Source organism: Pyrgilauda ruficollis, unplaced genomic scaffold (assembly GCF_017590135.1).
Source record: "Pyrgilauda ruficollis isolate IOZ18807 unplaced genomic scaffold, ASM1759013v1 scaffold40, whole genome shotgun sequence".
Classification (NCBI taxonomy): domain Eukaryota; kingdom Metazoa; phylum Chordata; class Aves; order Passeriformes; family Passeridae; genus Pyrgilauda; species Pyrgilauda ruficollis.
Genome location: NW_024525490.1, coordinates 1,071,740 through 1,098,428, shown reverse-complemented (window position 1 = coordinate 1,098,428; position 26,689 = coordinate 1,071,740). Strand labels below are relative to the sequence as shown.

Below are 26,689 nucleotides of genomic sequence, written 5' to 3'. Positions count from 1 at the left end.
GCACATGACGCACTTCCAGTTCTGGCTTGTTGAGTTAGATCAAAAACTTCCAGGGAAGTGCAGTCTATTTTACATACATGAGAATGTACTTGGATATGATAAAATACCACAGCTATCAGTCTACTTTGGAATCAATTTGCATGGTAATGCTCTGAGGGCTGCAATTTATTTTCCTTTCTCTGCAATCAGAAACTTTCCCTGTTTCAGTAGGGAAGATTGATCCTGGATGTCTGCATATGCATTTGAAAAGATCTGGCTCTTCCAGTGTGACTCACCACTATTGGATACCTATACCTCTGAGAGGAGAGAGTTCTGCACAGAAGTACAGTAATTTCTGTAGGGCCCAGAGAAACTGAAAATCTCATAATACATAGATCTGGACTAGAGATTTCCCCATGTTAATGTGAGAATTGGTGAAGTTCTGGAGAAAGAGGAGTTGCTTAAAAAGAAATAGAAGAGAATGTACTCAGAACGTACTCAGAACAATGTGGGCTTTGCAGGCTATACTTAGTATAAATTACTAAAGGAATACTTGTATACTACTTTTTTTTTGTGGTGACAAAGCTAGCTGAAGAAGTTATCCTCTGAGGATAACTTCTCTGTGCTTTTGCTCTGCAACCACTAGAATTCTCCGTATAATCTGATGTGCTTATGCCTCTTGTGATGGGACTGTGCTGAACGTAGGCCAGGTAAATTATACAAATGTCTAAAAATAGTATTTTGGAAAGTATTCTTTAAAGCCATGTCACTTTATGATCCAGATCATTTTGCAGCATGCTAAATAGTTACATTAACTTGACTTTGGAGTGGCAAATGGTATCAAGCAGGAGGTATTGAAATTTAAATGTAGGAGAAAGTGGGAGCTTCTTTGTTGCTGCAAGAGAACACATGTGCAGAACACCATCAAAACCAGTCTGAGGCCCAGGCCTGAAATATCTCTCTCCCTGAGGTACCTGTGTATCTTTTAACACATATGTTGTTATAGTATGGTTTCAAAAGAGGCTCAGTTCAGTGATCCTGGGTGATTATTAAAAAGAAATATGTGGGTGATCATCACCACAACAAAGCAATTTGGCACACCAGTAAATCCATTCATCTTGTAAATCCATCCATGTTACTTACAAAAACATGGAGAGAAGGAATAAAAGAACACAAAAATAGGATTTCCCAGAGCCTGTCTTTAAAATCACTCATTCATGGATGTATTTGAAACACTCTTTCTAGCTCTCAGACTGCTGAGAGTACTGCTCCTTTTTTAGTGTGATATATATATTTCATCAAGGGGTTCAGGATGAATTCCAAAGATGAAAACACATCTACTGACCTGAAACTAATTTATATCACACCTGTTTTATAGTTTTTAATCTGTGGTCTATAAACAAAGACAAAGGCCAGAGATTTCTCACTTTAATGGAATATCTGATACTTGCATTAGGAGAGCCATACAGAAATTCTTTGAGAGGTACCTTTGTATATTTTTTACAATGACTATTATATATACTGTGATGCTCTTTTCATTAAAAATCTCAAGAAAATCTTCCTCTTACCTGAAGGTAATGGCACGGCCTCAAAGAAGGTTTGATTTCCTGATGAACCAGAGGCTTATCTAAGTTCAGTGATGATTTGCGATAAGCTTCCTTAGCCTGACTTACTGTAAGCGTGGACCAAGAACTCCTTTTCATATATTTACTATCAGGGGTCATTGGTAGCCCTTCACAAGCCGAACACTTCACATCATTGTTACTTTTGGAAGTCTTCAATGAGAGATCCCCAAAATGCCCCTGGAGTGCCTCAGGATAGCAATGGGATATATGATCTGCATGGTGCCTATTTACCACACTAGGGGTTCGGTAAGTGCTATCGCTGTCCAAATTATCATCAGAGCTCCACCAGCTACTCATTCCAGATTTATGCTTGCCTTCTGGTTTTCGCTCCTTACTTTTACTCCTTTTGCTATGCTTGGAATGGTGCCCATGATGATGATCGTCCCCTCGACTGTCTCCCTTTGTTCCATTAACATTGCCCTTGGATGATCCTTCCAGGGAATGAGATTTAGTAAAAAGTTTCTGGACGGAATGAACGAGATGGCGAATCCTTCCCGGGCTCTCACTGCGTTGTTCCGCAGCTGTTGAGGTCCGCTGGTACTGTAAAGTATGAAACCCATCCCGGTGAAGAGGAAGCTGTTTCTCAAATTGGTCCAAAAGATTCGCAGGAATACGGTTAATCTTGGGGTTACCGTGAGACATGGCGCAGTCGTCTCTGGAGTCGTAATGTGAGCTGTAGTGCATTCTGGGGAAAGTGCTACTTGACATGTGATCGCCCATTACCATGGGCATCATCATGCACTCAGAATGGATGGAGCTGCGGGGGGAGCAACGGTGGTGGTCCAGCGGGCAACTCTCCGTGGGGCTGAGAAGATATGACGGCCTTGGCTCCTGCCCATGGTGGATATGGTCGTGGGTATGTTCACAATCTTCAGGGGATGCTAAGCCACAAGTATGAGCTGAACATAACTGTGGTTGATTGCGACTACCAGATAATCCTTTCATATTCCTCGGAGCAGGAGAATATCTTTCTTCATTGAAGTGCTGAGAAGGCGACCATGAGTACTGCTGGTCTGTCATGAGAACATATAAAACCTGTGTTATGTGTCTGATTAAAAGATTAACTTGAAAATTCCAAGTATATTGAAAAACTAAACATTTTTTCTCTATGACCTTGGTGGAAAGTCTCACCATTCATGAAATTTCTTCCACCATTTAAAAACTAATTAAAATTGTTTACTATGAGTAAATTATGGGGAGAACACAGCCTCATTTCTCTTTGCAAAATTGTGTGCTAGCAATTCTAGATGTTATGAAGCTATTAATTGTATAAATTTACTCAAATTTAATGGATACATTCAAGTATTCAGTTTATTATTTACTATTTATAGCTCATATGTCAAGCTTTGTGACTAATCATTTAAGTTACATGGGTTTAGTTTCTATTTTGGTGTTTTCACAGCTGGATATATTAAATGTATCCCTTCTCCATGGAGTCATTTTTGTACCGTAAATTGAACTTAATTTTCTTCAATGAATCTCAGCTTCATGATCCTAAGTTCACTCTTCATAAGTATAAATAATAAGCAGCAAGAAGAAAAAAATATGAACGTGCTGAAATGAAGCTAAATTTTTATATTGCCAAACAGTTTATCAATAAAAACGTTTTATGACCACACCACATAATATTTATTTAATCTCTCTAAGTTATTCCTGAAAAAACCCCAAATATATTTAGGTACAAGCTATGGGGTTTTATAGACTTGATTACTTGTTCCTATGAATCATGTGCTCCAAGTTGTGGTTATTATGCAAGCATGATTGCTAAATAAGAGTAGCTTGTAAGCAAAGATTTTGATACTTAAGCTTTTGATTTTTTTCTCTTATGCAATTTCTTGCAGCTGTCATATGTTACAAACAGAAAAATAAAAACAACCCTAGAAATACTTCAATTTGATTTTCCCATTCACTTTCCCTCTTCAATTTCAGCTTATTTAAGAAACATTTCAATAGCAGACAAAGAGATAAGATGCAAGATAATCCTTTAGAGGATAAGACAGATGTGTAAGTGTTTATACAACCCACTTATCACAGCCTTTCTGCAAATTTACTCTAAGAATCTAAATAAACTTGCACAGGTGTTTGATACAAGGAAGTTGTGGGTCTCAACCAGAATGGAAGCTAGAGAATATTTATTAACTGGACACTTGAACCAGGCTGTAGAGATAAGACAGTAATTGACAGCACTTGGACGGGTTTCTAACCATATGACAAAGCTCTCCCAAATCATATTTCCACTGCTGGTGAAAACTCAATGCCTGGATATGGTCATGAAACAGATCAATACTCATATCTCTCTTATTTTATTCAACTAATATGTTTTACATCATGATACCTTAACCTAAATGCTGTGTATTTCCTATTGTGGGAGACATTTTGATATATTTATTATACCCTGATTTCAACAGAGTTGCACACAATGTTTTAAAATGAACACAGCATTAAACTAATAAATAGTGAAGTATTCTTCAGCCTAGGCATAATGATGCCACACTGAAGTCAAAGATGGATTTAATGGTACGAATGCCACCCCTATACTTTATCATGGCATCAGACTGGTGGGTCTGTGCATGTATTCCTTTCTGCTTCTATTTTGTTTTCCTGTCTATTTCTTTTACTTAGTTCTTGGCTATTATTACATTAAAATAAAATCTTATTACTGCTGATTGCTCAGTCTGTTGTCCTATTAGGTTATAATACCTTGCATAAATGTAGTTACAGGAAGGAAATCTAACTGTTTCTCTGAAATGACGTAATTTTGATTATATACAGAATGTAAATTATAACAGTGCTTTGGAATTCAGCCTCATAAAGTAGTCCTGTAATTAGTGGTACTTTACCCAGAATATTACCAAACATTATCAGGGGAATAATAATGGACCATGTGCTGAATTTACTTAGTCTGTACTTCCAATAAAGGTTTCCCAAAGTACCTGACAGACATTACTACCATAGTTCTTACAAACCCATGAGATTAGATAGACTGAAGAAGTTTTTTTTTACAATGAGGGTGGTAAAACACTGGAAGAGGTTGATCTCATCTAAGATGTCCCTGCCTATTACAGGGAGGTTGGATTAGATGACCTTTAAAGGTGCCTTCCAACCCAAACTATTCTGTGATTCTATGTGGAAGGTACTGTTCTCCTTTTAAAGAAATAGGAAGTTGCAATATAGAAAATATTTTCCAAAGCGCTTATGGATTTTGTGATATTAATGTTCACAGAGGTGTGAGCCAGAGGGAGGTGGAAGGAAGCTCTTCTGTCACTCTAACAACATGATGAGTCAGCCCCAAGCCTTTTCATCACAATCATGCCCATCCATGAATGAATATAACTTGTACTATGCCTCACCAATGTATTTAGACAAAAAAAAAAAAAAAAAAAAAAAAAAAAAAAAAAAAAGGCATGGCAGAGATCCAGAATGAAAGAAAGAGAATAAGAAACTAATTTTAAAGGAGTTCTGGAGCACAGAATTGCTAGTCCCTGGTGATTTGTTTAGGCCTCATGCAACATCAAACATAAACCAGAAGGCTTCAAATATTTTTGTCCTGTTACATCCCTAGGAGTATGAGAAGTGATGATTTGACTGCACTGCAATGGATAATCTAACAACAGCTTTTCTGTCCCTCATGGCTCCCTGTGATTCCGACTCATTTTGCAACTATAGAAAAATACCATTTTCTGTATGTCACTTTAGCATTTTATGAGCTACATGGAATGTCTGAATTATTTTTGTTTGAAACACAGTAGCTAGAAACTACTATAGGCATTTATTAAGCATAATCAAAATAATTAAAACATGAATTAAGAAGTAGATGTTTTCCAGAAGTAATTGCCCCCTCTTAACTCTGTCATAGAGAGTAACTAAAACTAGATAAACTCCCAAATTATTTATGTGTTCATCATTTAAATTTATCACTCTAATTAGGTTTGTCAATCTAGGATATCAAACTTGTTCTTTATCCCAGACACAACTAGTTCTTCATATAAATATTTTGAAAAATCTTCAGAATTTTGAAATACAATATATAAATTTATCAAGTAATTTGTGCTTTGTATTATTCAGTCAGCTTTCTTCAAGAGACTGAAGTGCTTGAAGAAACAGTTGATCTGTGGCTGAATGAATTACTGTGTGGTACCAGAGCAGTATAATTGCCCATGTGCTCGCTCTTAGCCTGCCAAGAAAAATGTCCTAGCTTAAAATTCAATTAAGCTAACATGCTTTTCTAGAATTTGCAAGGGGCTAAAAGTATGTCTGTGGTCAATGACCACAGCACAGCTGATTCATAAAAATTTATGAAGCTACAGTAATTTTTTTCCATCTTTTCAAAAGAAATTTAATATTTTGATATAATTAAATAGTTTCATATTTGATAGATCAAATAATGACAAATTGGACTGAAGCTTTAGTCTATAACTTGAAATTTGTGTTTTTTTACAGCAGCTCTTATGTTTGCTCTGGTCAATCACTCTAAAAACCACCAAATAAAATGCCACCATCAGAACTAAAGAGCTAAAGGGAGACAGAAGAACAAATAAACATAACCCAAAGCAGACAAAGAGATTAAGGAATGGGAACAGAGAAAAAGATATTATATGAGAGCATAGGAATGTGTTTTTTTTAGATTTCATCAGAACAAAATGGAATCTTCCAACTAACTTCAATGGATATTCAGATAATATTTAAAGACTGGGGTGGGGGTGGACCTAGAACAAGAAAAGGGCTGTTATGTCAGAGATTCCAGTAATTCCAAAACCCTGAAAATCCCTTAAAGCTCTTCTTTTTCAGATACTACTGTACAGATATGTCAACCTTTAACCTCAGCAGATGGAAGGATTTCTGCATCCCTTCCTATCTCCTTCAAATCTTTCCCTGTTATGCCATGTTGTGTCCTGCTTACTTTTTTCTCCTGTTTTCAGTTCTGGACTTTCTGAGAGTTGTTCTCTTGCTCCAAGCAGATGTTGGTTTGCCTGTGTTTGGGGTCTGGCCACTATTTTTAGATCATCCAAGAAATTTCCTTGTGCTAGTCAGTATCAAGGAAAGAAAGACAGGTTCAAGGACCAAGAATAATATTTGAAATGATGAATTAGAATTGCTATTAGTGTTCTAGATTAGAAGGCTAAAACCTTCCAAGTAAAGCAACATAAGAGCTGTGCATTTCTAGAGTTCCTGGAACACTGCTCTTGGCTAAAGAACATCAATAGAAAAACACAGAAACTTCTCTGACATTCAAAAGAAGTGCTTGTCTCCACAAATCTTTTTGTGTGTTGCATATTAGAAGCAAGGTTTCAGGGTGTGATAATACTCTCTGGAACTACTAAATTATGCCTAATTTTTTTTCTTACTTTTCTTTCTATTGTGAAATTAATTTGAATTGCTTTAACTGTATAAGTCTGTTGTAATGCTTTGCCATCTGAAACATCTGTGCTGTTTTCATTGGAGAAGGAACTTTTCTTCTGCCTAGTGTAACCAGGAAAATGCACTGCTGAAAAGAGATACCTAATTTAGCTTTCAAAAAGAGGTGGTGGACAAAAACAGATTGCTACATCCTGCTGTTTCACACAGTTGAATCAGTGTTGAAATGCATTATGAAAAATATATCCTCACAGATTAACCTATAACTAATAGAAAATGAAATATTGGGAAAATGGGCATATTAATTAAATAAGTAGACACTAAATATGAAAATGCATAATTAAATGTTTTAGCTGGAAAAATGTCTGTCCAAGGTCTGCATTAAGTAGCATTATATGAGTACTTGTTACAGTATTTTTCTCTGTTCTACACTAGCCTTGAAAATTAATATTTACAGGGATTGAGGAGAGTGACTAATTGGCCAAATGCAAGGAAGAAGTCCTGGAAATGCAAATGCTTTAAGCTTCTGTTATGGTCTCATCAAATTTCCAACCTATTTATGTAGCACAACATCTGGTATAAAATTTACATAAAATTGCAAAGATTGAGTGATCATCTTCCAGTTTTAGAAGATGACTTGTATTTTTGGTGATGTGTGTGCTCTTCATGCAGTGTACTGACTTTTCTGTGAATTCCTACGTAAGTACTCAAGCTGCTTACTTGAAAAATTGAACATCCTCTCAGAGACAAGGTTATTTGTTCTTGTAGCACTGTTGTAACAAGGTACTTTATGCCCCCAGTCTCTATGCACAGCCAAAGGAAAGAAGTAGGTGGTTCTGAGGATCTAAAGCCAAACAACAAAATGCCCAAAGCTGTCAAACAGCACATGGGCTACATGTGGCTGCTTGATTTGTTCTGACACAGAAACCTGAAAAACAAATACTTCTCTATTCAGAATCCTGGGCACTGTGTGGCAGGCATGTATAGCTGTTGCCACCAGCTGGAGAGTGTGTCCAGACCATACAGCTCAGCTTTTGCCATCACAGTTTCATACTATGGAAATAGGAACTGATATGTAGGTATGATTTCAGGAACAACATCACCAAAGATCCTTACAAATATGCAGTCTGGATGTGGTTCTATTTTTGAGTAAGAAACTGGCATGATTCTTCTGAAGCCTGAACATGTGTCCAGAAACAACAGATGAATACTGCCCTTCATGGACATATTTGTCTCTGCTGATTATGCCAAAAACTGTGGCTGACAAGCTCCAGTGCAGAAACCTACATCAAAAATGTGTAAGTTTAGGTGATCTGAGGCACATGGATACTTCTAAACCATGGAAAATATTTTGACATTTCCAATTAGCCCAAGCTAATTCAATGGAACCACATGACAAATAATGACCAAGGGTAAGACGGTTTTTTAAACTCCCATGTTAGATTAAAATGGACATTCAAATTTTATTCTTAGAACAGCATTACAGTCCAGAACATACCAAATTGGAGCAAAGTCAGAAAACCCAAAGGGAGAAGTAAGGACCATGTGGAATGCTGCAATTTATTCAGTAGTCAGTTTTGAGCACTGTTACACAGGTGTCTGCATGTGGAACAAATATTGGTAACACCAAATCCCCTTGTTCACCCCAACAGTTTTCCATGTCAATCCATCTTTCAAATAAAGATTAGTAGACTGACAGTCCAACAGCTCAAGGTATTTATTTCTGAGATAAATAAGGATGATAAGAGAAAAGGTTATATAATAATAGGAGTGCAAAATAATAATGGATGAGCAAGAATGAAACCTTGGATGAACAGGATGGTGGGAGACTCAAAGCACAATATACTGTGAGGAAGGAAAATACTTCTGGGGAAAGCTGTGACCAGGGACAAGCTAAAGCCAGGTGACAACACTGACTGCCCGGCATTCAGAACAGGGCATGCTATGTGTGAAAATGAAGAAACGTGAAAACAGTATTTGAGGAATGAAGACATCTCACATCTTCTGGGTAGAAAAATCAGCCCTTGGACTGTATGGAGAGGATGAAAGTCACAATGTTGTGCTCATGCCATGAAAAAGGACAGGACAAAAATCCACGAGAGGCAATATGGGATTTGTATAAAGCTCCAGGATATGGAGTAGAGCAATGCAGGGAGCCCTCAGGATAGTGCAAAATTAATTTCCATTGGTTTGAAGTGTGTGATGTCTTGGTACCAAGTATGCAGCACACAGGCCTTCACAGTGCTTTTCACATTTGAAATATATTGCCATTATTCACCTTTCAACAGTGCTGTGACACAGGTAAGTCCAAAAAAATGATTCATGACTAATATTTTTTCACAGAATCTGTATGATCAGCAAAGTTCTGGAAAAAATATAATGTAGCAGAACTAGACTGACCTAAAATAACTAACATGTCAGCTTATTTTCTGGAAAAATCCAGCTGTATGGAGTAAACCGGGGCTTCACTATCTGAATATCTTTGAACAACTGGTTATAATGCTTCCAAATGCAGAGTAGAAATGCTAGTCCAACACCATTAAACTTCTTTTATTCCTTATTGCATCTGACTTTATGGATTTTCTTTCCTAAAGGATAAAATTTTGCTGCTTGCAGTTATTAGGTCATGAGACAATCCATTTCCCTTGCGGTCATAAAACTGCCACTATTTTCTCAGCAATTAAAGGAAGCCAAAGTAATTGCAGGGTACAACTCAAACACATACATAGAAATATATGCACAGTTCTGGAAGTACAAGGGAAATCCATGTCATGGTGATAGCAGTAACAAATCTCCCATTAACTTCATGGGGCCAGGATCAGTTGCAAACATTTGCTGAGAAAATTCTTGGTCATTTTACCTATGACACCTGTGTTACTTGAGGTAGATCATCTCTTATCAGGGCTGCATGTTGCAGAATGCACAATTTGTGCTGGACTGGAATAAATGTGTTAGAAAACAGCAAGGGTTCCCAGTCAGAAAGATGGTGGCATGGAAGGGTGAAACTTGTTTTTTGAAATACTGCCAGTGATAGCATAATTGCCAAAATTTAATCCCAAGGATCCAAACACTTGGACCAACCATTCAGCTGGATGGAACCTCTTTCTACTAAGAAATATTTATCACTGATTCTTAAATAAAAAATCAGACAAAAAATGCTGAAGTTTATTATCTCGTTCCCTGATTTTTTTTTTTCTCAGTGTTTTGGGAATTCTTCTGAATTTGTCCACTTTTTATGATGATATGTCATCATAAGGAGGAAGTTTTCCACTCCATCCAATACTAAGGGGACTGCAAGAAGTAATGCTCGTGTATCCAAGCAAAAATACTTATTGTGTATTCCTTCTAAATTGCCTTTTGCTATTTATTTAAAACATGGATGTACTTTAAAGATTTCACCTCTTTTACAGAGCGCTATTCTGGGAAAGAAATAATGAAGTTGTTAATCACCAAAAGCATTGGTTATTGCCATGGAACAATGACGGCTCAATTTAAAATACCATTCTATTTCAAAATTACCTTTATATTTCTTTTTTTTTTAAATATTAATTCAGCTTTTAAATTATCAGACCTGAAGAAAATTATTTGATTTTCTGTTTGCTTCAGAATCAGTTCTTTGCAGACTTTTGATTCACCAAAAATTTTAGTTTTAGCCATGGTCTGACCCACAAGAATTATTTTACTTTTCAGAGTTCATCATTATCTGCTCAGGTGTACACCCTTGGTGTTACCTCTTGCTGCTTTGCCATTGTATGATGAACTTTTCTGTTCAGTTCAACCCACTGAGATGGAGGAGGACTCATCCTGATTTTCCTATGGGGTAGAGGAAGAAATAGCAGCCTGGTGACAAGATCCCTTTTAAACCTGTTGCCATAGTAACAGGCAGACACTCTTCCACTTTACATAACCTCCAGATTGGGAGTTTTTCAAATCAGGGTGCTGTCTCTTTTCTGCCTGGCTGAGCTCTGTTTTGGGTCTGTGACAAACACTGCAAACATTAATTGCCTGTGCCCACAATCACTAGCACCCAGATTTTCCATGTGGCAGTGATGGGCCAAACAGTGACTCCTGTTCCTGGGATAAGGTGGTGGTTTAAGTACCCCCACTCTGGGCGAGTTTGAGACAAGGCATCTTAATATGTTGCTGTTTGCTCTCTTATGAAGAGAAATGACATTATATATAGATGGAAAAACAAGTGAAGTTGCACAGTGAAAGGTGGCAACTGAACTCAGCAGTGAAAGCTGGGATTGCATTAGCAATATTTGCTGATGTTTTTCTTGCTGCACTGCTTATGGCAGGGCAAATTTCCTTGGGAAGACAGTTGCCTATGTGCCCAGCATAGCTCTCTGCCCGAGAGCTGCAGTCATTTGCCTCCATGCTGGAAGCATCTCCACCACCCTGGTTGTGCTAAAATTGTCCCACTCCCAACAGAACCTAAGCAGGCAATGATGAATGTGCAGGTAGAGCACGGTAACTTTTTTCCTGAGGAAATTGAGAGGACATCATTTAAGCTGCTCATTATAGAAATACATTTAAAAGGCTTCACAGTTTATCCTTTTGAAAAGGGAGAATCCAGTGAAGACACTCACTGAGGAGGGAAGGTGTGGCTAAGCAGTTGGTCTCTCATCTCATCTCATCTCATCTCATCTCATCTCATCTCATCTCATCTCAATCATTATCATCATCATCATCTCATCTCTGCAGCTGTCACACTCTTTATGGGAAGGTAAATGTTGCGTGTCAGGTATGCACCCAGGGGTTTCAGAGATCAGCAGGCCATGAGGGAGAGAAAAATGTCCCTTCTTTGCTAACATCCCACGTGTGAAATCATTTAGAACAGAAATATTTGTTTATGAATGCATAACTCCCTTTGTGTTATGTAGTAGAAACGGATTAATAATTCATTACAAATATCCTGTTTGATTATTCTTGCATCCTTATAAGTATCTTTGCCTGTTTGTGAATTGACCTTGGGCCTAATGGGATTTTTGCAGTTATGTGACATTATGAGGTATTTAATTTTTATAAATAGCTTCTGATCTGCAGATTTTTAGTAAGCATTTGTTGCCAACAACCTATAATTAAAAGGATGGGCAGTTAACATTTTTTTATATGATCAGGCCATAGGATATGATTTTGTTCTATGACTGAAAGTAATTTAAAGAATAAGTTCTCAAGAATAACTAAAAGAAATTTAAAGTTCAAAATTTGTTTTCTGAAAAACATTTCCTTTTATTTCATTAATGTTTTCTACAGTCTTGATTATCACATCAATAACCTTCAACACTACAGTTTTGGGTACAGAAAAATTAAGAATATGAAATGGAATTATTTCAAGATGTGGTGGAATAAGACAAATAAGAAAGGCTATTTTTTTTCAGTATCTGTTAATCTAGTCACAATAACAAAATCATAGGATGACACTGAATCATATCAGGGCATGTCATATTTAAAATCTCATAAATTTGAAAGACTTTTATATTGTCATACCAAATCACCTGGTTACACATTTTTTATTATATAACAGAAAGATAGGCCTGTGGTTAGAGGATTAACCTGGGAAAGCTGCAGTCAAGTTTTCTGTCAGCCATGAATTATTTGCACGGTTCAGGACAATGCCATGGGCAGGGGTGTCAGTTGCCATGGAGAGGCTGATCTTACCTCGCTGGGTTGCAGTGATCCTTTGTGCTCATCTCTTGTAGACTTCCTACTTCAATTTCCCATAGAACTAGGATAAAACTCCTGTACCTCTGAGCGTTAGTGCCACAATCAGGGAAACATTCAGTCTGTGGCTCATCTAGGAATTAATACCAGAGCGTTCCTGTGCCTGCTGATTACTGGGATGAGTGTCACTGATGTAGTCACTGTGTGGCCAAGCCATGTGTCTGGCTGAAGTCCCACCAGCTCCAGTCAGTCTACAGATGTTTAACTATCCCTGGATGCTCTGGGGGATGTGATACAGGTGAGAGTCAAGGGCTCGCTGACAACCCCTCCTCTGTCCTTGGGAAAATTTCCTGTAGTTCCTGGCACATGAAGCTAAAACCCTTGCGAAGTGTTCAGACACTGATGCACTGAGTGCACAGTAGAAGGACAGACAGACTGAAAAGTCAGGACTCTATTAATGTTTTCATTTCAAGAACAGCCATGTCCTTTCTTCCTTCCAACACATAAGGTCATAAAGGCATGATCATGCAATCAGCAGTGATTGAATAACCATGAGTTACTGTCTGACACTGGAACCTTTCCAATTAATCAAAAGCATCAACTGTGAAATGAAAATACATTTCATAGCCTGCCCTTAAACTCCCTTGCAGTTTACTTGGCAACTGGGGCATGTTAAGAGCATTATTAGTAACTGCAACCTGTTTTACAGGTTTCAGCCTTTTCCTTAACATTAACTCCATATCCACTCCTGAAGAGAAAACAGCAATTTACTGTAGCAAAAAACCTTTAGTGCAAGTTCTCTTTCTTTGCTTGACATTAGATCCTGCTAACTATAAAACAGCCTAACTATAAAACTTGTGTAAAGTAAATGTTTTCCTTACCTGTAAAAAGGAGTTAAAAAAAATTTTCAATAATCTATTTTTCCCTCTTTACTCTGTATATGTACTACCCATTAAAATATATGTTTAAAGAGAAGTTCATCCCATCTTCCCCGTTCACATTTCTGTAACTATTTGAATGCCTTTCAAACATGGCATTTTTGTATGTCTCTTGTTAAGACTACACTATTAGCTTTGGACGCCTAAAGAAAAATTTTGCCTTGGCCTTTACATGCCTAAAGTAAACAAGACTGAGAAATTTTCAGATAACATAGAAAAGAGTAGTTTCATTGAATGTTTTTTTTTTTTTTTCTAATACAGTAACATTGTTTAGAGGATATAAACACCAGCTAGAAGAAAGCTGAATGAATGAAAGAACTCCAGTTTCTGTGAGACTTACAGTGAGCTGCTTGAGCTCACAAGCCAGACCTCTTGCTCTCATCACCATGTCCTACTACCTTTATTTTCTTATTTGGTTAACAGGTTTCTTATTTGAGATATTCCTAGTGAAAGGAATAGGAATTTTTGGTGTGAGTGTGATTCTAGTAACAATAATACTTTTCACCCTTAACTCTGGTAACAAATAAATGTTAATGGTAAAGTCATGAAGTCATGTTCTCAAAAACTGACTGATAGTGTTTGGATAAGTTTTTTTGAAGGAATACATTGCCCTTCTGCCTGTTTTAACTAAAGAGGTCTTTTATAGAATCAATAGTGAGAAAGACTTTAGATAAGTCCTATCCCTTGGTACCTTTTTCCAATTAAGGCATTGGATAATTTTATTAAAAATATTATTTAATGACTATTCAGCATTTTCATTCTCAGGAGATACTGCGCAAACATTAATTAAACTCCACCAAAGCCACAAACCTCGCTCGGAAATTCTAAACCCATTTTACAAACAAGGACCTGGAGCCAGAGATCTTTCAGTACCAGAGAGATCACAACTTGAAGCTCCTTGGGACAATGAGAGTCTAGAAAAATGAATGGCCCTGCAGCTAGAGCTACCTCAAAGAACATCATCCTGACTCTGTCTTGACTTAGGGCAGTTTATTTTAGTTCTCAAGGAAAGCCCTTTCTGGGTTTTCTTCAGGGATGAAGGTCTCTAGCAGTCTGTTAGATTGAGACTGTTCATACAAAATTATGACATAGTCATTGGGTTATGTACATTCAGAAAAGAAGTGAGCCCATTTCCATAGTCCAAGCATTAGAGTATCCACCCAGAATCATATTTCTCTCCAATGAATAATTAACTTCATGCATGTGCAACAGTAAGGAAAAGTGAAGACTGAGAAAGATCTGTTTGCAGTTTTTTCACTTATGTTATTTATGATTCATTGATTTGAACACAAATTTTCAAGTGACAGAACACAACACTGGGGCAAAGACAGAAAGACAGATATGTCCTGTCCATCTGTAGAGGGGTAGCACATTAGCATAGCTGTAACTGCAGAGCTTGTCTACACAGAATTTAACTAACTATCCCACAACTTTTCTAAAAGTCTTACCAATTTCAGTGATTCTCTCTAGGGGAGAAGGGGATAGGTTTTTACATTATATTTCTACATTATCATATGTTTTTACATTACTGATGCTATCCAGTTCACTTTGACCACCTCCAGTTTGGTGACTAGGTCCTGCCAGGAAGACAGGATTTTCTTCCAAAAATATTAAAGCCATCCACCTCTTCCTATGTATTATCTAGCAATCTTTGGTACTTACTTTCAGAGGACTGAAATAAGGACAAAATTTAGGAGCAAGGACAGATTTTTCCTTGCTTTTGGCATATTTTTTTCAGTCACTTGGCCATAAATAGTTGAAATGTTGGAAAGCAGCCTAATTTCTTTGTAGTCTAGTTGTTATTTGTTTTTCTTTTTGCTGTTTTGCTTTCCTGTTTCTCATTTCTGACTAATCCCCAATCTTCTTCCTAGCCAGGGTTCTGGATGATTGGTCAGTTAGAATATATCTTTGTGCTAATCTTTGACTACCTATTTCATGAGAGGGTCCTTGCTCCTATAGACATCTGACATTTAGCATTATTGACTTGTATATCATTTGCTCTGGCTCCAGAAAACCTCCAGTTCTTTCTTAAACAAAGGGGAAGGAGAACAATTTTGACATTCTTCTAAGCATTATTTATCTCACTCTTCATTAAGCTTCTAAAGTAGGCCAAACCTGCTATGTCCTAGAAAAGTCTATCACTCTTCATTGACTCTAAAAGAAGTCCGAGGTGTACAGTTTAGCCATCTACATCTGAAATACTTTCCAAATCTCAGATGAGATGGATTCTAATCCAGGCCATCTGAACTCCTTCCTGTGTGCTGTGAAATGGGACAGAAGTGGGAAAAAACTCCAAATGTCCAAGAAGGCTGAGACACTTGTCCATTTCATGACTCCTCCATAGGATCCACTTGTGAGATTTCTAGGAAGCCTCATGTTAAATGATACACCACATTTTTACACCACTTTGATTAAGGCAGAAACTGACTGAGGCTTCTTCAGTCTCTTCCATAACACATTCTTCTGTCTAATCTTTGGAATGTACCCTGTAGCTTTTTTTTTTTTCACTTGTTTTGGAATGTTAAGTGGATAAACAAGTCCAGTACAGAAATTTTTACATTGAGCATTTATGACACTGCCTGATTTGAGTGCAGCTGAGTGGCAACACTACTTGAATCCTCTTCTAAGAGATTGGCTAAACATAAGGACACAACCTGTCTGAATTCATGCTCCTTGCTCTAACTGCTTGGGTAGTATTCCTTAACACAGCAACTATAATTTATCTTCCTAGCAGTGAGTAATAATAGAGTCAGGGCAAAAGTTTATAATACTCTTGTCAACTACAACAATATCCTAATAACAAAAAATAGACTGTTGCAATATATTAACATGAGCATATGCACAAAAAGAAAAATTACTTTATGCTGACTTCTGAAATGCAAGTAAGCTCATGTTGAATAAATGGAGCTTTAAGTAGCAAACACATAGAAACCACTTCCCATATTGCTTTTCTAAAAATAACCACATGAAGTAATTGCATATAAGTCAAAATTTTGACAGATTTCACATAAACCAGTGACAATCTGGGCATGAAATTCCAGGAACAGAAACTCAATTTTTCACAATCTAAATGTATAAAAGTGAAGCCAGCGGGACATTTTAGTACTAGCTTTGTAAAACAGAAGTATCAAGATTTCACTCATGGGCTTTAAAAGTTTCTGATTTCATCTTGCTTCTGTTATTTTTTTAAATTGAAAAGGTAACACTGAAAATTCTGTCTGCATTTAGGATGTTCTCTAAAGAGTAAGACAAAGAGAAAAAGACAAAAGAAGGAAGGTTGGCAATTTCCTTGAATACCTTCTGAATTCTCAGTTGCCTGAGTGTTAACTCAAATCTGATGATTTTCCTTTGCGTTCTCTAACCTTACACGGCAGGTGAGAAATGCCCAGAAGGGTTTGGCTCAGAGTTTTGTGGCCACTGTCACTGGCAGTGGTGGGCTCCCGGCGGGGCGAGGCCGCAGCCCCGAGCAGCCCCCTGAGCCCCAGCCCGGCTGCGCCCAGCCCCGGGGTGCGCAAGCGGTACCGGGTGTCTGAGAGATGTGTCTGTACCTAGCTCCTCCTCTGGCGTCCCTGGAAAACTGAAGCTCGACTTGAGCAGATCGCCACCCTCTTCTTCTGAAAAGACAGAAACAAAGTAGCTATTAAATAACTCTGATATTTTTCTACATCCAGACATAACTCTCCACTAGTTTTTAAATCCACTCAGTGACACCTATTACCATTCAGGACCTCTGTTAATGTTAAGCTGTTGTGTTGCTGTTATCTGCAGTATCTATCCCTTTGCCAGTTTTTCAAGTTTTCTTCTATTAGTATTATCAATTATTATTATTTTAATTTTCTAGACATTTTACAATCACTAATATCACATAATATTCATAAATGCCTTTTTTTTCCTAACATCTTTTACATTGTTCTTTCCAATTTTTTTAGTTGTGTTAAATTGTATTGACTTTTAGCCTTCATGTAATTATTCTAGAAGAATCCTCTAGCATTTACCACACATTATTCTTAAGCCATTTTTATTACCTTTTGTACACAAACTTTTAATTCTCCATTGTGAACTATGATAATGTTGTGATGACTTTTTTTTCCTAACACTACCATTTACTTTTTTTTCCAGAGATAACTTCAGTAATTCTGAAAGACAGTTTAAACTTGGATGATGTGTCTATGCTGTATGAATGCAGAAACTACCTGAATGGCACCAGAGTGCAGCTCTGAGCTACCCTGCTTATGTCCCTTTCAGAGCTGCAGTTACCTCTGCATTGCCTTCTTGTCATGCTGGCACATAAACTAATTTTGGACCAGGCACCTAGTCTAGATATTTCTGTAATGGAGCTGCAAATGGAAAATTGGGTCAATAATGATTCCATGAGATGCAAGATTTGCTTCAGAATACGTACATTATGATACAAAATATGTCAGTAATATGTTTCATGTATTTACTTAATACTACATTTTTAATGTTTTTAATGTTTTTCCCTATTCTCGATATTTGCTGGTGTCTCAGGGGGGTGGGAATTATTGACTATACACAGCCTTCCACTGTCCTCTTTCTTATCACCTGCGTATGTTACAAGACACCTCAGAAGAACTGGGAAATAATGGACAACCAAGGACTGATGGTTTCCAAATAACTCACATCAGTTCATGTTATCATACCCTCAGACAGACAGTTCTGTAAGGTCAAACCAGCTCAGACTTTTCTGAAGAGTGTCTCAACGAGACCAGCTGGTTTTTGTGGTGCAGCTTATAGTAGACACACAGTTTTGCCTGTTTCAATGCTCCATTTAACAAACACATGCATTTTGCATATTTCTTGGTCTTGGTTACACTTTTTATTTGTACTCAAATTTTATCCCAATTATCTCACAGCAAGCAAAATGAGTGAATATACTCATGTGGATCTCTCAAGCAATTGTTCCGAGGTTTTGACAATTTCTGAGGTTAAGAATATCTAATTGATAACAATGAGTTGTGTAGCAGAGATACTGCATAGAAAATTAGATCCAAGGATGTTAAAAATATTGGATAAGCTGAACTGTCAAATAAACATCCTGTTTATAAACTAAATTGTTAAATAAACTCAGTCTGCTAAAATACAGCCTACAAGAGATCTCAGTAAGTGATGGATGAAAAGTCATACACAATTTAAAAAATGACTGGCATATGAATTTAAATTAAACTTCATTTGGAGAGGTAATGGACAACTCTAATTAAATAAAAGCACAAATTAGGCAGTTTCCATGGAGACTTTGCTCACATGATCTGCCTGTATTGTATAACTCATATGCTTGTCCTCTAATGTGGCTGCACAGGAATCAGTTATAAGTAATGAAAGTTGTAACAAAAATATTCGGAAAGATCCTTTACATTCTTGTAAGTAAGTTGGAGATCTTACTGCTAACTTCAAAATCAAGAAGATAGTTTAATATTTTTGAAAAATATATTAATTGATTCCAAAGGTCTATCATGCACATATATTCAGAAACACATACAGAATGAATGCATAACATTTTTTTCCCTTGCAAGAAATCATCATCATAAAATAAATTTGCCCAAAACTAGACTAAGATGCTACGAGCAGGCTGATTAAGACTAAACATTTGTGGGTGTGAAGTGTTTCAGGAAAAAGAAAAAAGGAGAAAAAAAAAAAAGGAAAAAAAAAAAAAAGAAAAAAAAACTATCTTCCAAAATTAAAGGGAGAGGTCATGCAATGAGATCGTAAGTCAGATTCTGACTTTGCTGCAAGCATTTCTGTGTGAATTTGGACAATCCACTTAATCTCTTTCTGTCTCAATTTCCCATTAGAATTAGGATTCAAATTAATTTCTTTTTTGTAGCTGTGCTACATTTGTTAATGTCAGTGAGCCTGTTGTCTAGAAAAACCTACAGAGAGCACAAAGAGATAAAATGTCCTTCCTGCAGAAAAGTTATATTCTGTTATAAATAGGGTCAATTGCAGATATTTCAAAGGAACTTAGAATTCCTTTGTCATTCCCTCAGGTTTATGAATCTGTATGAGGGGTATGAATAGGTCTTAGTGATTAGTTTACTTCCTAATTTATTTATATTTTATCACTATACATATTCACATCATTATTTCATTATTTCTATTGTCTTTTCAGAAGGCTTTTGTCATTTCAGCCATTGAAAAGATTTGATTTTTGTTTTCTGCACTTATGAAGCATAAATTAATCTAGAGTCTTGGTGACTCTTGCAGTTTTACACAGATAATCTTTGTATGAGATTAAACTGTACTCCAAACTCATATTATTCCTTCAGCAACAGACATACATGGCCTTTGTTTCTTCAGTTTAAATTTTTCCTAGAAATTACCGTATTTATTATTGTTCGTACAAATGAAAAGCATGTCCTTCATTCATGAACACACAGCATTCATGAACACTTCATATCTCATAGTAAAGGAGTCAGGCAGACTCTCACAGCATTCTGACTCATGCTGAAATGCAAGTGTCAGAAATGAGTGCATTTATCTCATGTCATTCACCTTCTCTATCTCAGAGATATACAGGGCCTCAGTTTGCCCTTTGCTACCTACTGGTGGCACATTCTACACCAGTGGACATACAAGAAAGTCATGTGCTTAGAATGGAATGCTTCAATGGGCAATTAATTGCAAACAAAGAGATTATGAAAATTGGTTGATTTACAACGTAAGTTTTTTAACTGTGTATGGAACACAGCTCACACACAAGGGACATGTACAAACTGCTTCATCACAAGCAAGTCTAAATAGAAAACAAGACTCTTGCTCTGAACCTGAAACTAAAACATAGCAGGAAGTGTTCACTCTCAACAGGGCTCAAAAACATTGACAAAAAATGAAAGGCTCTAAAAATGCAGAGAGCATTCCTTCTTTGAAAGCTCAGTGTATAGTAAAATGATGCTGTGATCTGCATAAGTAGGAGAGCAAAAACTATCACTTATATGTAGTATCTCATTTTCCTTTTTAAATATGTGATGTATCTGTCATTCAATCCAGTTCAACACTGCACAGATGACACTCAAAACTGTGATAGGAACTTGTCACAGCTGAAGTTCTCCAGACTTAAGCTTGGAAACGTCAGGAGATCTTGCTGAGTTGGAACCAGCTTGACACATCCAGACAGCTCATTCAACCCTGAAGCTACTGCATGTACAGTGGGAAATGACACAGACCAGTGCCCAAGATCAAGCTGGCATGGCACAGCTTTTGTCCCCAGTACAGGCTGGATGTCTGTCAGGAATGTGGCCTGGCTTGTGCTGCTCCATACTCTGCTAAGGAGACGTTCTCTAGGGAAGCACCTGGCATGGGCCAAATCTGGTCAAGGATATGTGCTGAGACAGGGATGAATAATCACTTTGCTCACCCTTCAAATTTTGTCATCTCAGCTTTAACCTCTGTCTACTCTCCGAACCTGATCTATCAGTTCAAATTCTCTTTCTTCACCTGCAAAATCTTGCCTCTTTGTTGGACCTCATTTTTTATGCATTCATTCTGCTCAATAAGCAGGCAAGCTGTTTCCATCTCCTAATTGTACTTCTTTTATAACTTATCCATCCACAAAATAGGCACCAGTGTCAGTGGACTTGTTGCTCACATACTTTAAAAGTTTCACCTCAGCAAGACTTATAATCAACTGCCTTCTCCATCAAAACATAAGAGAAATACTGAACTAGAACTGATACTGAACTTCTTAGTTCATAGGATTTTGATTTATTTATTATTGGCCTGCTCTGGACCTCACATCAATTCTTTTCACTGTGTGCTTTTCTTTTAGCCTGCAAGCTCCCTATGGAAGTTGTTGGGTTTTTTTAGTTTCTATATAGTGCCTGGTATTAGAAGTCTGGCAACAAGTGAGAGCAAACACAAAATGTCTGAATTAAAGTGCAGCTGGAATTTCATTCAATCACATAATGACAGAATGTGTCCAGAGGCTGAATATGGGACACTCACCACATCACTCCACTATCTAAGGAAACAAAATCACCTCTCCCAGACTAGGGAAACTTGAAGATCTAGAAGAGAAATCTCCTGTACCTCAAGTCCTGCTATGAAATCAAAGTATTTCTTGCAGGTGGTCTTTCACCCTGGCCAAAGACATCCCCAGACTGCTCAGTGTATGTCATGAGAGCAGAGAACTGAGAACTAGTCCTAACCTCAGGGAGACTACCAAAAGTTCCAGACTGCTCAGTGTATGTCATGAGAGCAGAGAACTGAGAACTAGTCAGGGAGACTACCAAAAGTTTGCATGCCTGGGAGATGTTATGGACTCCTCACCCCTCCTGACAGCTAATGGGATTGATTTGGACCTTCCGCAAGAGGCCAAAAAAAACTTCTAGAAAACCTATTCCTTTCCTCACCCAAATCCTCCAGAGTTTATATCCAATCTTTACCACATCTATAAAGCAAACTAGGCATGGTAAAGGCTCCTCCTCTGGCTATGAGGCCAACTGGCATGCTCTAGCCATATCTTCAAGAATAGGGTGGATACATCTGAACCGTGATTCCCAAAGTCTGGGAATTATTTTGGACAGAGAAAATTAGTTGGCCATGTGTAAAATTAAGACAGGGATCTGTCTGAGCAGCATTACAAGTAATCAAATTCCTATTTGTTGGGCATTGTCCTGGCACTGTTTTATTTACTACAGATGTAGCCCAGGTGGCAGTATTGTCAAATACAATAGTCTCACGCATTGTTCTCGTAGCATGCTGATAAGCAACAAATACACAGAAGGACAGCAGGGCTGGGAAAACTCTGATTGAAATGAAAATTAAAGCTGATAGTAGCAGATTCAGGGTTATTGAGGTTTTCCTTTGCAAGAGGACTGCTTGGAAACTATTAACAGTAAGAGGAAGTCATTGTTTAATTAAGTTGCTTTTGCTTTTCTCATCACAGCCTCCTTTTTTCTTGCTATTTTTCACACACACACACACACACACACACACACACACACAGACACACACACACACAGACAGACAGAGAAACGTTCCTGAGGAGTTCAGCAAAGATCTTTTAATTCCAGTATGCTGGCTCAAGCGCTGACCCAAAAGGATATTGCTAGAAACAGGGCAAATACATAGACTGCCTAAAATACCTTTCCAACTTCCTGCAACCAGCACTAAAGGGACTTCCTGAGACAGAAGTTTAATCTAGACCATCATTTTTAATAGCCACCAATGGGTCTATCCCCTATGGATTTATCTAATCTTCTCTGAGCCCATTTATACTGATAGCCTCTACTGCATCCTGTGCCAATGCACCTCACAATCTAATTATGCTTTATTTGAAAAAGAATTTGCTTTTTTGCTTGTTTATCAGGATGCCTGATAATTAAATTAGGTGCCTCTAGTTCTTTGGTTGTGAAAAATAATGGATCATTGAGCCCTACTATGTCTATATAATTTATAATTGTGTAGACCATATCCAGTCCTCCCTTTTCCAAAACAAAGAATCAATCTGTTTAGTATTTTATTATGGCAAAGCTATTCTAAAACTTTCACTATTCTTTTCATTCTCCTCTGTACATTTTTGTTTCTCTGCAATACCATTTTCAGATGCAACAGCCAGAAATTCAAAAGGCTTTACAGTATGGGGGATTTTTTTTACTGAGGTATGGTGTGGTTCTCTGCCTTTTTTTTCTTCTGTTTTATCTTTTAATATTTTCATCTGCCCTTTTCCTAACCTAGAGAATTCATTAGTCATATTAAGTTGTGCCCAAGAGAGAAAATTTGTTTGGCTTTCCAAACACAAACATACTTCTCTTATATATTACACTAATAAATATTGAAGAATCCCAGCCTTTCACTTAGCTCAGATTACTGAGCAAAAACAAACCACCCTTCACACCCCCTGAAAATCAGGACTGAGGAATTCCTGTTCTCTTCCTTGTTCTCTTGCTTTCATCCTGCCTTTCCACTTTTATACAGTATAGTTCCAGACAGCAGGACTATGAAATCAGGCATCAGTTTTTGGAGACACTCAGCCTAATAAATCAGGGACAGGAAGCTGGCTATGTCCCCCAGATCCTATAATGGAAAAAGAATAGAATAAAATATATTGCAGGGACCACAGAAACTGTCAGGGATCATCTTGGTCTTGGCACACTAACTCCTACCTCCCAGCTTTTGGCAGCTGAAAATCAACCACAAAACACAGGTTGCCTTAGCAATATTGTGGTGATCACCCTGGAAGGCTTTGATTCCCTACAGCAGCCTCTCCTGAGCTAGCCAGGGTCATTTTGCTCCTTGGAAGGCTTTCTGATCTGCCTTATCCCTTTTACTCCAGAGATCTGCAAGTTCCTCTTCCTTTCCTCACTTAAAGCAATAAATGCAAAAATGTGTTGGATGATGCTGCGAAGTCTTAAAGTAGAGTCACTTTTCAGTCATTCTAACACTTAAATGAATAATTCAGTTAAATAACTCTATATTTTCATATCAAAATTAACAAGTGACTGCGAGCTCACAAAAATGAGTAACTCAGTGATAAGACATTGTGTTCAAACTCGGCTCTGTGTGATGTGCTTCAAACAGTCCATGAAATTCCTAAAAGTTCTTTCTTCCTGGATTTTTCACGGATGAATGACTATGTCAAGCCCTGAAAAAGCTATTTACCCTTTATTGTTTTTAGGATCTGTAAGAGGAATCCCAAATATTCTATAATAAAAAGTGGGAATATTAAAATATACAGTATCTCATTATTGTGAGTTATAACCCACATCCTGTGAACCCAGTAGTCCTTGATACCACAGAAAAATCTTTAGTTCTCCCTACAGCTCTACAGAATCCATTATGTTTCTTTACTCTGGTAAACTGCAACAAGTGCCTTTGGTACACTTTCATCTTCCACCCACTGTGCCAGCTCTTGGAAGGACTCCCAGCTACCTAACAGTGGACAATTAAGGAGGTCCAAGAAGTCTATCTTGGACCTTGGCAGAGAGGAAAAAATAGAAAATGCATGTCAGGAACACAGAAGGATTTTCCACAGCTGTGAAGGTTTAACTATCCTGTCAGAGAAGTAAAATGCTCACCAAATCTATAAAAATACCTGCAGAAATTATGTGAAAATATACTTGAGAGACAAAAGTGAGGAAGAATGCCAGAGAATAGTGTAGGGCAGCCCAGTAGTGAGAGAGAAGTATACAAGTCAGAAAACTTGACTTACACCTCTCCTAAAAATACATAAAAATTGTCCCTGAATTGCACTGGTTTGTGAAGAGGAAACAGGATATTTCTCTTACTGGATGAGTGTAGTTATTTAGTGATCTTTTTTCTTCTGCATATGCATGGAAATGAAAAGTCATTTAGAAAAAATAAACTGTAGATGAAATTAGCCTTTTCAATCTATTTCAAAATCACTTTCAGAAAAGGCAAGTCTTTAAGATTTTGCTTAAAAATGACTGAAATCTCTAATACTAAATTATGTTTGACAGAACATGGGTTTTGTAACGTTTCCATTCTTAAAACTAGATATTCTCACACTGTATTTTGCTTTACTCTTTGATAAAAATCACAACCAGATATACAGCCACTATTACTAGTAGGTCATGGCATTCTGATTTTACAGTGGGGCAAAAGGTCTGAGCAATGTCCCTGTCTTTCAAATGTTCAATAAATAAGATATTTTAACATTAGAGAACAACTGCAGTTGTTCCACTGATCTACCACGGTAGGAGACATTTAATATGGAAAACCCTTGACCCCAGTGGGATGTGAGGGCAATGTCAGCAGTTCCACTGAAAACTGAAATTAGCTATTAGTATCTGCAGCTGTGAAATCACTCAATGAGGCTTTTGACATTAGATGATGAAGCTCTCTGTAACTGGAGACAGGATTTGCATGTGTTTTTCTCTATGTGCAAGGTTAAAAGAAAGCAGAGGGAAGGCTCAAATATATTCATTCTTCCACAAGAGAATTTTGGTGAGGAATTCTGTGAACACTTAAATGCTGGGGTGGTAAGATTGACAGCTGGTGGGGTTTTTTATTTAGCAAATATGATTACATATTATATAATATGCAGCTTCCTTTTGGCAATTTAAGCAGCTATGAAATGCAGTACCTATAAATGAGCCCTTTTTCTTTCTCAAAAATAGCAATAACCAGGACAAGTTTTCTTCCTAGAAAGAATCATGGGTCTGGAGCAGCTGTAGCAGGCAAAGACTGATGAATCAGGATGCCTCATTTCGTTGTCCTGTGTTTTCATCATCCTGTGGGTGCTGCTGAAGTTTTGCTCAGTGGCTCAGATTTAATGCATTCTCCAGCAATTGGTTATTAGTTCCTCCCCCACCATCCCTATGCAATTGCAGTATGAGGCTTGCTCTCTCATCTACTTCCTTTCATCTCCCTCATCTTTCCCTTGTCCTGTATCTCTCTCTTTCCCATCTCCTTTATAGATATGCTTTATTTTTTCTTACTTTTCCTTTTAATTCTCCCCCTTTAGTCTTTCTTTTATTTTATTTTCTTTTTTTTTTTTAATTGTCTTCTTTTTCCATCCACAGTCCTAATATTCCTGAGGTACAACTGATATGGCACAGGTTGAAGGTCCCCTGAAGATTTTGTACATGACGCATGTATAGTCCCAACTTTGTGCTTTACTGAGTTATTTGTACCACCAGGTCTTTAATGGAGCACTGCAAATATTTAGAAAAACCAAAGAAATTTTTCTCATTCCCATAGCAATTTTCAGCTACAAATTATAAAATCACAGCTTAGAAATAACTTAAAATTATTAAAATTGTTAAGTGATAATCTAAAGTTAAAGAAATGTCTATATTTTCAAATTAATTGCGTACAGTTTTATCCTTTTTCACAAGTTAAAAGAGATGTCAGGCAGCACATTTTCAAGGTAGAAAAATGAGACTTCTAAAATGTCAAAATAGGGTGCTCCAACAATTGAAAATCTCTTTTTTCCCCCTGCATTTTTATTTTAAGAATGAATTTGTTCGGAACTGACTCATAAACAGTTTCAGTTTCAGAAAGGTTGTGCTTTACAAAGAAAAGGGTTTTGCCAACTACCTCACCACAGAGAGCTTTCTCACTAATGCATTTGTTTACCACTCCGCACAGTGAGTGCAACCCTCCTTGGGTCCTCTCTAGTTGCTCTAGAAATTGTGTAATATATAGCAG

The 26,689-nt window shown here is 37.3% G+C and overlaps 1 protein-coding gene across 1 annotated transcript in view; it reads right to left on the bottom strand.

Moving 5' to 3' along the window:
• The window catches only part of DLGAP2 (DLG associated protein 2), a 79,142-nt gene extending 76,830 nt beyond the window's left edge, over positions 1 to 2,312 (bottom strand). The window contains exon 1 of the mRNA XM_041477420.1: positions 1,548 to 2,312. Coding sequence (XP_041333354.1) covers positions 1,548 to 2,312 — 765 coding nt within the window. The remainder of the gene's footprint in view (positions 1 to 1,547) is intronic.
• Positions 2,313 to 26,689: the final 24,377 nt, after the last annotated feature.